The sequence below is a fragment of the Pholcus phalangioides genome, unplaced genomic scaffold (assembly GCF_987345545.1).
Source record: "Pholcus phalangioides strain wild (caught in Gottingen) unplaced genomic scaffold, Ppha-v1.0 ptg000041l_1, whole genome shotgun sequence".
NCBI lineage: Eukaryota > Metazoa > Arthropoda > Arachnida > Araneae > Pholcidae > Pholcus > Pholcus phalangioides.
This window is the reverse complement of record NW_028301627.1, coordinates 7,599,377-7,615,312: the sequence shown is the minus strand read 5'-3', so window position 1 is coordinate 7,615,312 and position 15,936 is coordinate 7,599,377. Positions and strand designations below refer to the sequence as shown.

The following is a 15,936-nucleotide window of genomic DNA, read 5'->3' as shown; positions in this document are numbered from 1 at the left end:
ATTAGTTCCCTAAGTGATCATAGATGGCGCTTGGAGCATGGACGCTTCGAAATTCATAGCAAGACTATGATTGAAGAAAAAAAAGCATCAAAAGCCTTGATGCGTTCGATCATCGTACGGCTATCTTTGTTATGAATGGTGTTATGGATGTTATCTTAATTGGTTTCTAAATTTTTTATGTGTTATATTCGGTAATAAAAAGGTGTTATTTCGACGAGAGGTCGTCACCCAGGGCTTGATTATGGACCACTTCTATTTCGTGATCAGGATCACCATTCTGATAAGCATATCATTCTGTGAAGCCTGGAATGAAGGTAAGAATTCTTTCAGTTTGATCATGTTTACTTTTCCGCGTAGTATACATTGATCCTTTCCGTAATATTTTACTCTTACATATATTTTAGTAAATATATATTGAATTTGATTATATGCAATTAAACGGCTATATACACTTTTATCACATAAACACAATACGATTCACGCCCCCCCCCCATAAAAATGTATTGAAATAATTTTTCCTTCTCAGAAACGGATGTAAATTAGTGCTGTTAGTATAGTTTTAATTGAAAAAAATGCATTAAAAGATACGCTATATACCTGGCAATCGAATTATGAATAAAAAAATATTTTTCGCACATGCGCAATTAATAATTGTTTACTAAAAATACTCCTATCACATTAAATAAGAATTTGCCACATTTTAAATTTATACACAGTATGTCTCATGTATAGCGTCATTTTTGCTAAAACATTTCGTAAAAATTGGTTGGAAACTCCGCATGTTATAAGCAAATACCACGCGATGAAAATTGGAATTTTAATAGAAAACATTTTTATATTTTCGGGAATATACGAGCTCTTCTCACGAAAATATGCACAAGAATTGCACAAAGTTGGTGCTATATTTTGCTGCTGTTAAAAAGCATTTGCTGCTTTTTCTGATACAGAGGGTTGATCAAAATAATTTTTTCTCTTATTTAGTTTTTTCCCCTTAAATGCACCCGTGACTAAATTTTCACTGGAAATGGTGAGTACCAACATAGGGTATATATGAGCGAAATTTCAGAGGGATTCGTTCATTAATTTTCTGAAAATTTGAGAAAATGTTTAAACTCCTAAGTGAACACAAACTTTTGGCTATATGGTGTATTTGTAATGTATTTTCAAATATACACTGGGCCATACAGGGTAAAATTATCAATATAGGCTCCTCAAGCTTCGATGTTGTTCATATTACTATTTGTTGAAGATACAGTATAATCATGCAAATTTTTTTTCACATATGAATTTTAATTAGATGTTAATCATATTTTTGTCTAGAGTCACCAATGATTCAACCATTTAATTTTCCTAAACAAGTTATCGTTGGTCAGAAAGTGAGCGCAATATGCACGGCAATCGCAGGAAATCCTCCATTGAAATTCGAATGGCAGAAAGACGGACAATTTCTTGCCATTTCGCCAAAGTATTCTGTGCAGAATTACAAGGACTCTTCTGTTCTACTCATTGAGAACCTAGTAGCTTCCGATATTGGTAACTATACCTGCACGCTGACTTCCGTAGGAGCCAAAGCCACGCATTTCACGGCTCCTCTGTTTGTACAAGGTGAGTAAAAACTTTTGTTATCTAATCCAAAATGATAATATGCACTTGTTTTAGCTATTTTTTCTACATTAAAAGTTGGCAAATTGACTAAATCTTATTAGGCGGTAAACAATACATTTATCAATTAGAATCTGCACCTCTCTGTTTTGTGGATTGTAAACTTTTCTCAGAATTAAATGCCCTCAAAATAATTGTAATAATAAATTATATTATTAACCTTTTCTTCAACTTGCGCTGAATCGTCGGTGCTGAATTGTCGTAGATTGTTTGGGCTGATTTAAACAACATAACGAGAGAATTTCCTCTATCATTGGTTTCTTAACTGGAAGCGAAAAAAAAAGTAGGCGCTCGTTGCAACGACCGTCCGTTATAGCGACCATTCCATTACAACGACTGGTAAGAACAGGTCCTGAATATTTTCCTACTTCCATCATGTTATTTTCATCCGTTATAACGACCGGTAAATATAATTCCATTCATTATAACGACTATACTCAACTATTTGCAAACAAATAGACAAAATCCTTCATCGAGTGTGTTTGACCTTGACCTTCGATGCTTGCAGAAGAGTATGGGTATAGGGGAAGAGAAAGGGTATGAAACGTAGTTGGTTTAAAGTTAAAATTTTGCCACTTCTACGGAAAACCCGGTGGTTAACTAGCGCCATATTTGGAAACGATGCACACCAAAGGGACACTGCGGTCACGTGAGTCGACTGGTTTGCGGTGTTTCTCTCACCTCCCCCCCCCCGTTTTCTTATTCCATTCTGCTGTAATCTGCCATAGTGACTTGCACCCCCTTCCCTCGTGATTGGTTTTTCTATCTTATTCTTAATGTTACTTCGCAATTTTGCTTAATTTCTCAATGGCAGAAAAATAAGCAAGTGAACTCATTTTTCTGTATGTAGTAAAAAATAAATGTAGGTTTATGCCATATACAGCGTGGTATTTTCGTAAGTACAATGTACATACTGAATTTATGCGTTTAGTTTAATTTTTTTTCAGCCAGATAAATTTTCCTTGCAACATTATAACAAAATCAAAGAAATTATCTTCTTTTCCCCGTCAATAGAGAATATACAGTTTTCCAGAGAAGAAAAAACTTTATCATTTTTTACAGCGTTTGATATAACGACCTCACAATGTAATGTCCGTTTTATTCGTGGAACGAAGGTGGTCGTTATAACGAGCGTCGACTGTACATGGGATGCTTCGACAAAAGCGTCCAAAAAGGATATAAATTCTATGTTAATTTGAGTTGAAGTTTAAAAAAAAAATATCTCACGACTTCGAAAAGACGTAATGAGGCTTTTCGAATAGACGCCATAATCATTATCAGGATCACTTTGTGGGAGGGACAAACACTAGATGATCCCCCATACAGATCAGTATCAAAATTGCCGATTTTAGCATAGAAATGCGGAAATTTTTAGTAAAATCCCGCCACATCAATAATTTTAAAAATTGAATTGAATTTTAAGTTTTTGAAATATTGAGTTTTGAAATATGAAATAATGAGCCAGACCCACTTTTGAGGTGGATATCCATTCAATAACATTGATATTTCGTTTTTTTATTTATATCTTCTCAATCACGAAAATGAGAATTAATGTCACCGTATTGCCTTATAACATCCAATTGCATTAATCAATATAGTTTAGGATGTTTTGAAATTAATTATGGGCCCATAAATAACATTGAAGAAATTCCGAAGCTTCATTTAAGCATTTTTTGAAGCAAAAACAGACAAACCATTAGCTCGAATTTCAATACAATTTTCGAAATATTTAGAGCTCTAACGTGATAAAATCAAAAAGAATTAAGAAGTCGCCATATAGGTTACCTTGTATGTCCCTCAAGAAAGAGGGAAATATCACGTGATCCAAAAAGCCTCAGAGCGACAAAAAAAAAAAATGACGAGTAGTTTCCAAAATAACAGCTGATAGTTGTTTACTTGATTTTTAAGCACCACCGAAATGGACAATCGTTCCGAAAGATGTCGATATCCTCGCCGGTGGAAACATAAGCGCTGAATGCAGAGCCGAAGGATTACCTGTACCCGATGTGACCTGGAAATATAGCAGCGGTGAGATTAGTATTAAGTTATGTACATGTTACGGTAAATGTGATCGCGGTTATTATGCATACTTACCAAGATATTTCGTTAAGTTTGATAAACGTCTCTTAAATTTATTACTGTTACCGGCGATTATGCGTAACACTCAAGCATCTTTGATAAATGTAATAAATACTAAAAAAAAATTATTGCTTTTACCTGAGATTATACATAATGATCAAGCGTCGTTGGCATAAAAATGATAAATTGTACTAAATTTATCACTTTTGCCGGTTGTTATACATGATCGCCATTTCGCATTGGTAAACATGATAAATCGGTCCCGTTGCCGTGATAAGATTATGAACTAAAGTCTGAACCGGATGGAATGAACTCTGATTTAACGAAATTTCCAGAAGTAACTGCTATTGACGATAATAGGGATCTCTCATTTGATAAGTTTTACGATCTTACTCCAATATAATGAACTGCCATTCGAGAAATTTTACGATCATACCCCGATATAACGAACTTTAATTTAAAAAATTCTTTGATTTCATGATTTTTAAAAAATTTATTTTCGTTTTCAGTTAGATATAACAACATATTTGATGGATCTCCTATTTAATAAATTCTACAATCGGACCTCGAAATAACAAACTTCAATTTAACAAATTCTACGATTGTACCGTGATATAATTAACTCTCAAGTAACAAATTCTTTGACTTAACGATTTTTTAAAAGTTTTTTTGCGTATATAATCAGACCCCAACATAGCAAACTCCTATTTGACGCATTGTACAATCTGACCTCGGTATAACGGCTATAAAATTCACAAATTACACCAGTGTAATAAGCATGATAACCGGTAAAAGTGATAAATTTTAAGTCAACCAGGTACGGTTGGGTAATGCATACAATCACTGGTAAAAGTAATAATTTTTTAGTATTTATCAAATTTCCCCCAACGACACTTGCGTATTATGCATATTCCCCGGTAAAAAGTGATAAACTTATCAAACTTACCAAGGCAATTGGTAAATATGCATAATAACCGATTTATCTAATTTACCATAACACACAAACGCGCACGCATCAAGATTTTTTTTGGAAATATATCACCATATTCTAGCATTCTAAGTAACCATCTAGTTCTAAGAATTGATAGATAACAAGTACATTCTCGTTTAAATACTTCCACGAAAAATCAATTTCCAGGTAAATCCGAAGAATCGACCATCAACCCGCAGCAGATCACTCAGCAGAAAATGTCACCGGGCCGAAGCGTACTCAGCATACAGAACGCCAAGTCGGATGATGGAGGCGTATACGTTTGCGAGGCCTCTAATAACGTGGGGAATGCAATCCGCACTTCGGTCAGCGTTGCTGTACATGGTGAGATTCTGTTATAGGTTATTGATATGATAATTCACCATTCGTTCCAGGTCTAGACTGAAGATGTGAGGAGAGAATCGAAAGAGAGTGATTAGTCAAATGTGAACTTTTCAGGTAAGTTCACCAGACTAGACCAGAATTGAACGGTTGCGTCGCTTCCTAGATATATTGTATCCTGTAATTTGTGAATTTATCATTTATAGGAGGGATTATCATTATTATTTTCATGAAAAATGTCTTCAATTTCTTCGAGGGATCGATCCGGGTTGAATATTGTATTCATGTCTCCGATATCGAGACATAACTCCGATACATTCAGATATTGAAGGATGATGGTTTTTCACTCGGCTAAGATACATGAAATAGGCTTTCTGGATATTATGCCGAGGTGAACAGGAATCGTTCCGCTCCATCGGATCAGTGCCGTCTTAACGCATGAGCCCACCCTGTCACGGCCCGGGGGCTTCAAAAGAAGAGGAGCCTCACAAAAATGGAAACTAATTGGAATTTTGGAGAATTTTCCAGGTAGGGCCTCAGAAAAATCAATTGGCCCGGGGACCCTTGCTGCTCTTAAGACGGCCCTGCATCGAACCCAGGGCTTCTTGCATAAGCAAGTGCAGCGACCATTATACCATAGAGACACGATTTTTTTTCTTAAAGCGTAGTAGCGTGGCTCGCTGAGTAGAGAAAAATTGCAGCTTCTTTTAACTTCAGCTAATGTCATCCAGGCGGTGGCAATACAAGTGAATTATGATCCTTTGCTAGGCTAAGATTCATGAAATCAATAGGCTTTATGTTTATTATTTCGAGGTGAACAGGAAAAAAATTGTCTGCGGGCTCTACTCAGCAAGTCACGCTACTGTGAGTGTTTTAAGGATGAAGGGATCGTCTCTCTATGGTATAATGGCAAGTGAGCTTGCCCGGTATGAGGTAGCTCAGGTTCGATTCCCGATGGAAAGAAACAATACCTTTTTCCTGTTAACCTCTTCATAATATCCATAAAGCCTATTGATTTCATATTCAGATATTTCTTGTTTCCAGCTCGTAATATACATTTTTAGTTTGATGATAGATGATAGATGGCGCTTAGACAGCATAGACAAATATGATTTATAACAGTGAAGACAGAGAAAGAAAAAAAAAGGATATCGTTGATGATTTTAGTATATGACTATCGCTGTTGTGTCGTTTATGGATGTTATGTTTATTCACAATCTGTTTTATAAAGGTTACACATGGCCGGAGATACGGGGGGGGGGGGCGTCAGAGGTGAAGTCGACTGATCTAATGTATAAATGTATATATGAATTGACATCATTACATCGTGCGCCCCCCCCCCAAATTTCCAAGTCTATCTCCGCCTATGGTGTTACATCCAATGAGATGGGTACTATCACTACGGGGAAAATGTCATCCTGTCGAACCATACTGAAATGCAATTCGGATGATGGAATGAAGGTGCGTATGTTTACAAAGTCTCTAATAACTTCGGAAACATCCGCACTTCTGTCAGTGTTGATGCACATGGTGATATTCTATACTAAGCTGTTTGCATTATAACTCATCACTTTTTTAGGTCGAGACTGAAGAATAAAGAATTGACAGAGATCACCATAAGTCAATCCTTACTTTCCAGATGCGTTTACCAGACTCGAATTGAACGTTTGCGTCTCTTCCTGGATGTATTGTATCATGTAATTTGTGAATGGATGAGGTATTTGTATAATCACTCATACAACATGTTCTTCAGTTTCCTTACAGGATCGACTCGGCTTGAATATTGCATTAATGACTCAACAAAAAATTCCGATATTCGGATATTTCCTGTTTCCAGGTTATATGTGTATAATATGCATTTTAGTTCAATGTGTGAGCACAGATTTAGTTTGATTAGTGAAAGAAAACGAAAAAATCTGATGCTTTTTTAGTATGTGACTATCGATGTTGTGTTTGGTATCGTTGCCGCCTCTGTGGACGTTATCTTAATTCACAATAGAAGTCTGCAGTAGAGCTAACTCCTCGATGACTTCCTTGGGATAAGAAATTTCGTCCGCTAACGGGGAGTGCCCGTTATGGGAGGTTTGACTGTATTATTTTATAAAAGTGTCTCAGTGTTAAGTGTCTCAGTATCTAATAATTAATATTATCACTGAGCACAAAGCGTCACCGGGATGAACCGATCTGAATTCGGATGATGGAGGCGTATACGTCGGTGGAGGCTAACATTGGAAAAGTCATCCATACTTAAAACCAGTGTTGCTGTACATGGTGAGATACTATTATAAGTAATTGTGATTCATCCTTTTTTTTCAGATCAGAACTGAAAAGTAGAGGATTAACAGAAAGTCATCAATCAATCGATCTTATCAGATGTTTTGACTAGAATCGAATTTTTGCGTCGCTTCCCAGATGTATTGCAACTATGAAATTTGTGATTCGATAAGGATTGCATTTGTGTAATTAATTAATCATAAAACATTCAATTACATTTTTCTACGTGATCGATTCCGTTGGAATCATTTGTGCCTCAATGAAAACTCCGATATTCGGATATTTCTTGTTTCCAGGTTATAAGATGTATTTGTTGTTTGGTCACAGATCATAGATGGCGCTTGCATCACGATACAGCTATGATTGAAGAAAGAGAAAGGAAAAAAAAAAAGACAACTTTTTGATGCTTTTAGTACATATGACTATCGCTGTTAGATTGGTATCGTTGTCGTGCGTGGATGTTATCTTAATCGAGTATCAAAGTATTTTGTGGAAGTTAATGTGTGCTACATGTCCAATATAATAGAAAGTGATTACCTGTCTGTAGGTCAATCATGAACCACTTTAATTATGTGGTCACTATTTTGTGTACACTGTCATCCATTAATGCCTGGAACGAAGGTGAGTGTCAATCCTCCAATTGATTATTTTCATTATCTTCGAATATTTCATTACTCTCCAACAGTAGCAGGTTATCAGTTGAGGAATTGCATAAATCCTCTCTACATAACTAACATGTGGTAGTTATTTCATTATATGATGCACTTGAATTAATTAAATATGAATTTCTCGTCCAGAAACGCCGGTGATTCAGCCATTCATTTTCCCGAAACAAGTAGTTGTCGGTCAGAAAGTGAGTGCGACTTGCACGGCTATAGCTGGAAATCCTCCATTGAAATTCGAATGGCAGAAAGACGGACAGGCTCTTGCAGTTTCTTCGAAGCATTCTGTGCAGAGTTACAAAGACTATTCGTTTATTTTGATCGAGAACTTGTCGCCGTCCGATATTGGCAACTATACCTGCGTTCTGATAGCTGCAGGAGCAAAGACGGCTCATTTCACTGCGCCTCTGTTTGTGCAAGGTAAGAAGAAGGATCCCATTAATTAATTAAAATCTAGATTCCAAGTGATTAACTAACTCTGAAGATATATAATTAACATTTCAGACGAGAAAATATTCATCATTTCTGAACAATCATGTGAAAGATAGCAGATTTGATTATACAAACATAATTCTTATGGATAGAATTGATTACCTTAAAACAGTGTTTATCAACTGGGGGTCCATGAAATCATATTTTCCGAAGGCATCTGTGGTTAGAAACTGCAATGATTCGTGAAAAAATGCTCCAAGTAAATTATTGTAATTATATATTATGCAAATAACCCGACCATTATCTCAAGGCTTCTCCAGATAATGGAATGCTAAATTTTCTTACGTTTCCGACACCCTCGAGTGTTTTAAGTGTATCGCGGCCTTCCCTGAACGATCTCGAAGCACTTCATCGTCACTCGATGACACTCCTTGAATTGCTTTGGCACACTGGTTGACAATCAAAATCCCTGTAAATAGATTGTCTCTCCCCCAACCATAAACAACGGATATTTCCCAGGTGGTTCCCTGGACAGCGAAGATTGCTTTATGGATATTATTATTTATATTCTATCTAGTACTGAACGTCATTTCAAAGATTACTTAGCCCTTTAATTGGTACCGCAGAAATCACTAAACTTATTTTTTAAATTCTATATCTTTTTATATGAAGCAAGCTTTATTTTAATTATCAGTAGGTGCAAACAAAGGGTTATAAGAGAAAGTGGTCCATATTGAAAAATCAACTTTACAAAATATCTGGGCTCGCCGATGATAATAAGGCTTTTAAAGAAGCGAGATATCTCGTCGATGCCGCTTAAAGGTTTTGGATAGCATATCTTTACAAATAATTCTCTGCGGAAATCTGGGCTTTCAGCGGGAACTTCTTCGGGGTTCCATCCTATCAGGAAGAAGTAAAGTTTGTCATTAGCATTTTATTGTTCGTGTTTTTCATTCGGAGAAATATTCATGTTTGTTTGGGCTCCGTGGGACGGTTTAGGTGAGAGTCAAGTGTTCCGCGTAAATTAAAACCTTTAAGCCTTTGTCTTGATCCATTTTCTTCTTTAATTATATTTTACTTTGATTCAAAATTGGAATCCATTCACCCAGGTTCGAATAAATATTACAGGATCAAGACAAGGGGTTAAGCAATCCATAAGATGAAAGAAAACAACACAACACTTTCATGAGCAAGTAAATCAGAGTCAAATTTTAAGGAAAAAGAAAATATTTAATTTTAACAATAGAAAATAATGGGTGTAGGTAGCTACCTTTTAACAATTAAAAAGGTTATACAGATAAATGTAAACATCTACCAAATGAAGGCTAGATTTTCCGACAAAAACATCGCCTCACAATGATTTAAATAAAAACTTACATATTATCGTTCTGTAAGAGTCCGTCGTTAACGGGTGAGCAATCAATCCCTCTCGAAGAGATGACGACCCGCAGAAGAAGATTCCATGTCTATTTATGCAGACTACGTTTGAAGCTCGAAGAGGGTAACATGGAGGTTTGTCCATAATGAAGACGGTGACCAGTCGATAGACGAATTTGGAGTGAATGTAGGGTGAGATGGCAGCTGAGCGGGAAATGAATTCCACATTTGTAAGAAGCCCTCTGTCTTTACGCCGGTGGTCGTTCACAGTGAATTCGTGGTGGGTCTCTATTAGAAGCCAGTGTGCTGGCCCGTGGACGAACCCTCGGGAAGCTGTCAGCTGTCATGTGGTCGCTCCGCAATGTACACATTTCACTATTTTACGATATTTCACATCATACTGTTTTCGCGACACCGGAGAGCGAAAACGTGTACAACGTACATTTCCGGTAGGTGCAAATAATCAACCAGCACATTTATAATTCGAATTATCAGCGAGCGAACATACAACTCGCTCATAGTATGAAAAGTATCGAGAGTTTATTTACATCGTTGATTACAAGCGAGAGAGAAAGGAACTCTCACCCGCCAGTAACGTAGAAATTATCTCAAGAGACTCGGCGCGAATTTTCTCAGAGGGTATGTTAAAAAGGCCCTAACTATATGAAAATGTACTGGGTACAGGTCCTGAAGGGAATTATTCGGCGTTTTAATTTACAGTTGGCGGAGAAGGGAGAGAGGGGGAAAATGAGGTACAACAGAGGAAGGGGAAAATCTTAAGGGGACTGTTAAGACCTTCGGAGAAATTCTTCTCGCCAAGGACCGTTAATCACACCCCCCTGAAAAACAAACATTACCTTATATGGCTCGATGACCATCTCTTTCACTCTCTTACAACCCTTTGTAATTCGACCCGTGTTTCTCATCTGGGGCCCCAAGGCAGCAGTACCGTGTACAACTGTATCTTAAGGCCTAAACTTTCTATAGAATAGATTTTGCTTTCCACTATTATTATTATTATATGCACCATAATATATACAATTAAATATAGGTATAATCAAATGATTAATTATGCAAGATTCCGCTGTACATATAAAACATAAGGCAAAAATCTATTCCATATAATAATCTTTTCTTTTCTCTACAATTAAAACTATTTTAAGATTAAGTTAATGTAACGCTATGATGAATTTTGACAATTCAACATAACACCTTTGAGGTCATCAACGCATTGTCCGCGGGCTTCATGTTGAGGTCTACTTATTTGTAGTGGATCGCGACGTAAAAGGCTTAAACGATTACAGAATTCATAGACTGCTGAAAAAAGGATAAAATAAGATATAGAAATGTTGAAAAAAAACATCTCGATAGCACCTCATTTGTGTCATTAGAATCAGTGGAAGAAGTAATTTATAAATTACTTTTGGATAAAATTTGAGCATTCATGAAAGAAATGAGAGTTAATGAGGAATATACCGGTATCACATAAATAATAAGAAATATACTGGTGAGCTCGGAATTGATGAGAAATTGATGAGAAATTATTTAGAAATTGATGAGAAATTATTTAGAAATTGATGAGAAATTATTTAGAAATTGATGATAAATTATTTAGAAATTGATGATAAATTATTCAGAAATTGGAGAGAAATGGTTTCGGAATTAATAAGGGATAATTTCATAATTATTGAGAAAAATAATTTTAGAATTGTAAAGAAAAATAGTTTCAGAATTGGTAGGAAAATCATTTCGCAATTAATGAAAATTCATAATTAATAACTTTTTCCAGAATTATTAAAAGAAATATTGAAAGGAATATTTTCAAAACTATTGAAATAAATATCCCCAGAATTATTGAAAGAAATCAAGGAAACAGTTATTTTCCGGATATTATGCTGAGGTGAAAATCGGAAAGAAAAGTCATCACCTCAGCATAATATCCGGAAAATAACTGTCTCCTTGATATATATCTTGGGCTGAGAAAAAGCCATGTATCTCTCTCTATTGAAAGAAATATTTCCAGAATTAATGGGAAAAAAATAGCCTCAGAATGAATAAAATTCTCTAATAATATAGGGCCCTCTGTAAGACTCGTAGCCCACTCGTTAAGTCGACTTTGTGTGAATTAAGATATCACAGTATTTGTTGGTCCTCAGGTTTCATGGAATTTTTTTTTTTTACCCGCAGTGCCTAAAAGATTGAAGACCTCTGCTCTAGAAGAAAATAAAAATAATTTCAATTGCTCTTTACATGGGCGGAGATACGGAGGGGGGGGGGGGTTGTCATTGCCACCCCGCATCAAAAGTGGAGTCGTCGCATCTAATGTCTATGTGTATTTTGAATTGACATCATCATCATCGTGCTCCCTTTAGCAATAATGACTATGCCCCAACCCCAGACTTTCAACTTTCAAGTCTATCTCCGCCTATGGTTCTTTAATGACAAAGGTTTAAGAAACCTCAGAGTTAGCCTCGGAATCCTTTCAAAAACGTTTCTTCGCTTCTTTTGTTGTTTGTTCACAGAATCTTGAGAACTCTCAGAATTCAATGGAATATGCATATTTTATGTCATAAAAAGTGTTATTACAAATATTCGATTAATTCACCGACATATATTTTATGTCATAAGCTCCACCGAAGTGGATATCTCACCCCAAGGACATAGATGTCTTGACCGGAGAGAATGTCACTTTGGACTGTAAGGCGGACGGACTTCCTTTACCTGATGTTACCTGGACATTTTCTGGTAAGTTGGAAATATCAGACATGTATGAATTTAGAAAATAAAAAGGTGACGAGAAAGTCTCTTGGGAAGAAATTTACGTAACGGTTAGAAGCAATTGCCTTAGAGTCCATTGTTTTACAAGTCGGTGTATGTCCGTCTTGGAGAAAGTCTTCAGTTGCGAGGGAATCCAATCTATCACAATGTTCTTTAGTTCAACGCCCCGGAGCTACCTTTCGTTGTTTAGAGTGATTTTTTGGAAATTGGTGGGTCACGGGTTTGGACTGTAGGGAGTGTGTTCCAGTACTTCTTGCAAAGAAATCTGGGGAGAAATTTCATAGCTAACAGGGCATTCTGTGGAGAGAACGGTTGTAATTACTTGGTGAGGTACATCAATGGGAAGAATTTAGAGCAAAACTATCTTCTGTTTTGCATGACGTCATACCCTTTGTTTGTAAAACACCCATTTTTTTGTAACCCCCCCGGCTTACGGAAAAAGTGCGTAATTTTTATCTTGTGAAGAAAAGGGCTTTTAGAGAGCGTAAAAGTGGAACAGGTCACCAGTCAGCATTTAGGTCATTGAAGAAAGTGATTAGGCAAAGCAAAGAGGAAGATGAGTCAAGAATGGCAAATGACATTGGTGCTGACCCAAAATCATTTTCAATGCATTAGGACAGTTGCAGTTAGCTCACTCTCGATAACAGGATATAGGGTAGAGAGCAATGTAGGCATGTAAGGTCTTTCAATGGCTTTTCCGTGTCTGTTTTTAATGGGGAAGGTGATATCTAAAGTAGAGGTGTGTCATGGGGTTATGAAATCCTCAACGGTATTAAAGTGGAATATGTGGAAACCCTAAAACTTTTAAAAAATGTATGTGCACGCAAAGCACCAGGACCATATATTTTCCTTAGAATCCTTAGATAATATGTTATTGGACAGTTGCAGATTCACACAGAAGTATTGTTGCTGAGGGGCATCCTCCCGGGGGAATGGAAACTTGCTAACGTATGTAACATTGTAAACACTTGAAGCGTTTACATGAGATTTGTTTTGGTTCCTTTGTACAGGCAAAAACCCCTCGGATTGGTGAAGAAAACACCTGATTGGAATCCGATTTCTAACAGGTTCAAGAATTAAAAAAAAAATTTTCGCGAGAATCTCGCGCAATAGAAGGGATACTCCTAGGTTTGACATGACTAGATTTACGAATTTTTGAAAAATTCATGATTATTATAAACATGCCAATAAAATATAAATTATGTCAAATAAATTTAAAAAATGCATTGAAAACAGTTTGCACACATGATAAAATAACCCGACATCAATGTAATTGGATACAAATTCATTTAAAATAAAAGAAATTGCGTTATGACAGCGCAGCCAATCGTGAGTTGGCACTGTGACGTCACAAAACTTACGTTCGCATGCAAAATATAGTCTCGTGCTTCCCGACTGTGGGTGCGGTGTCACGGAGAATAGAGAAAGGAAATAAACTGTTTTTGTTCGACACAAACTGTTTGAACCAACCCCCTCCCCATCCCACCCATCTTTATATTTTCTTTCTTACACGGCCGAACCTCTATTGACATCTTCCCCCACATCATACAATCAGCTAGAGGAAAAAGAACGTGTTCCATTTTTTTGTGATGAATTTCCTCTCCCTCACAGAAATTCACTCTTATGTCTCTATAGAAGTTTCACTTCAAAAACAAGACATGTGGTGAATGTGAGAATGTTTTCAAATGTGTACGGATTCTTGATGTGTCTCAGGAAGTGAAGTGACTATATTTCGCAATTTTTTTAAAATTTTTAGTTAGAATATTTCAAGTTGAGGAATATTGCCGCTCACGATACAGATATACCAGTTCCTCCAAGTTTAATGAGTTTTTTTTAAACTATTTACGAATTGGTGGGATACCTTTTTGTGTATCCAAATAATGGGAACCAGACATCAAAAAACAGACGTTGTTAGCATGATAAGTAGATTTTTTGATAAAAGCAAGAGTTTTCGGAAAGAATTTCGGCTTTCAAAATTTTTTCAGTCATACTTGCGAGACACATCTATAGTAACGACGGGTGTTGAGACAATGTTGGTCGTATAAGCTGTTAGAGAGGTCTCTGAATCTCTAGATAGGAAGTTCTTAACCTGTGAGTTGTGACCGAAACTCCGGTCGCGAGGTCTTCCGAGATGGGTCGTTCAATTTCCCTAAAACCCAGGAGTGTGAAAAGGGTCACGACACAGACTTCATTCGCCATGTCTTCCGAGAAGGGTCGTACAAATAAATTTTTCTACCAAGGATTTTCGAGCTATGGGTAACCACCCAAACTTGGGTCGTATGGGTTTTCGACACGAGTCGTGAAAATCCACTTACAGTGAAGAATTCTTGATCTATAGGTTACTACACAAGTTTGATTCTCAGAGGTTTCAGAGATAGGTCGTACAAATACACTTACAGCAGGAGAAGCTCTTGTGCTACGACCCACACTTGATTCGTAGGGGTCTTTCGAGAAGGGTCATATGAATATATTTACAGCCAGGAGGTTTTCGATCTACGGGTCACACTACACAAATTTGATTCCCAGGGCTTCCAAGATTGGTCGTGAAAATCCACTTACAGCCAGGGAAACCTGAGCTACGGTCATGACCCTAACTTGATTTGCAGGGGCTTTTGAGATGGGTCGTACCAATTTCACTTCCGTATTCAACAACGCAGTTTAAACTTCAATCGCAGGTGAAAGGATTGAAGATCGAAACGGATTGGTTAAATTGAGGATTTTAACCAATCCGTGTCGATCGCCAATTCTTTAACCTGCGATTGTAGTTTAAACTCTGTCGGTGAATACGGCCATTAGTCTTAATATAAATTTCCAAAGCCAAATCGTGCCATGGATCGTGAGCTGATCATTGTGTTGATTTTGGGTAGTGGCTGAAAAAGGCTAAGGACCCTTGCTCTAAACCGAAAATAGCCCCTAAATCTATGATGCCACTTTGGAAAGTAAAGCGACCTACTGGCGATTGATCAGAGTTGTGGGTGGTAAGTGAAGGGGAAATTATTTTTGTATTGCAATTTTTTAGAATAATGTTTTCTAAACACTTACTCTTGAAAGACCGACCTCCACAACACCCGTGATGAGAAAATGTTTTTCTAATAAGTTTGACCACATTGTCTAAGTTTTAATAAAAACTGACCATTTCGTTACAGGTTATTCTGATTTCCAACCGCTTGAGAACCAAAAGAGACAACCCGGTCAGAGTACTCTGGTAATTACTCACATCAAGTCTGAACACTCTGGAATGTATTCCTGCGAAGCCAACAATGACGTCGGCCCGTCGATATCGTCGGCTATCAGAGTTTCTGTACACGGTGAGGAAAACATATATGGACATAGACCATTTCTTTTAATACCACTTTAAGT

The 15,936-nt window shown here is 36.8% G+C and overlaps 2 protein-coding genes across 2 annotated transcripts; both read left to right on the top strand.

Moving 5' to 3' along the window:
• Nucleotides 1-99: 99 nt before the first annotated feature.
• LOC149065209 (cell adhesion molecule DSCAM-like) lies at nt 100-7,380 on the top strand. The gene is made up of 5 exons (XM_089254456.1): nt 100-314; nt 1,321-1,605; nt 3,571-3,690; nt 4,880-5,056; nt 7,370-7,380. The coding sequence occupies exons 1-5, from the start codon at nt 242-244 to the stop codon at nt 7,378-7,380; spliced, it is 666 nt and encodes a 221-aa protein (XP_089110582.1). The 5' UTR covers nt 100-241.
• On the top strand, nt 7,376-15,934 carry LOC149065208 (cell adhesion molecule DSCAM-like). The gene is made up of 4 exons (XM_089254455.1): nt 7,376-7,948; nt 8,125-8,409; nt 12,427-12,543; nt 15,723-15,934. Exons 1-4 carry the CDS (start codon nt 7,882-7,884, stop codon nt 15,932-15,934), a joined length of 681 nt encoding a protein of 226 aa, XP_089110581.1. The 5' UTR covers nt 7,376-7,881.
• The last annotated feature ends 2 nt before the right edge of the window (nt 15,935-15,936 follow it).

Bases quoted from the DNA above. Each gene is read 5' to 3' on its own strand.
- LOC149065209 (XM_089254456.1), top strand. From the start codon at position 242: ATGGACCACTTCTATTTCGTGATCAGGATCACCATTCTGATAAGCATA. The intron at 315-1,320 runs GTAAGAATTCTT...ATTTTTGTCTAG, and splicing joins CTGTGAAGCCTGGAATGAAG to AGTCACCAATGATTCAACCA. The intron at 3,691-4,879 runs GTGAGATTAGTA...ATCAATTTCCAG, and splicing joins GACCTGGAAATATAGCAGCG to GTAAATCCGAAGAATCGACC.
- LOC149065208 (XM_089254455.1), top strand. From the start codon at position 7,882: ATGAACCACTTTAATTATGTGGTCACTATTTTGTGTACACTGTCATCC. The intron at 7,949-8,124 runs GTGAGTGTCAAT...TTTCTCGTCCAG, and splicing joins CATTAATGCCTGGAACGAAG to AAACGCCGGTGATTCAGCCA. The intron at 8,410-12,426 runs GTAAGAAGAAGG...TTATGTCATAAG, and splicing joins TGCGCCTCTGTTTGTGCAAG to CTCCACCGAAGTGGATATCT.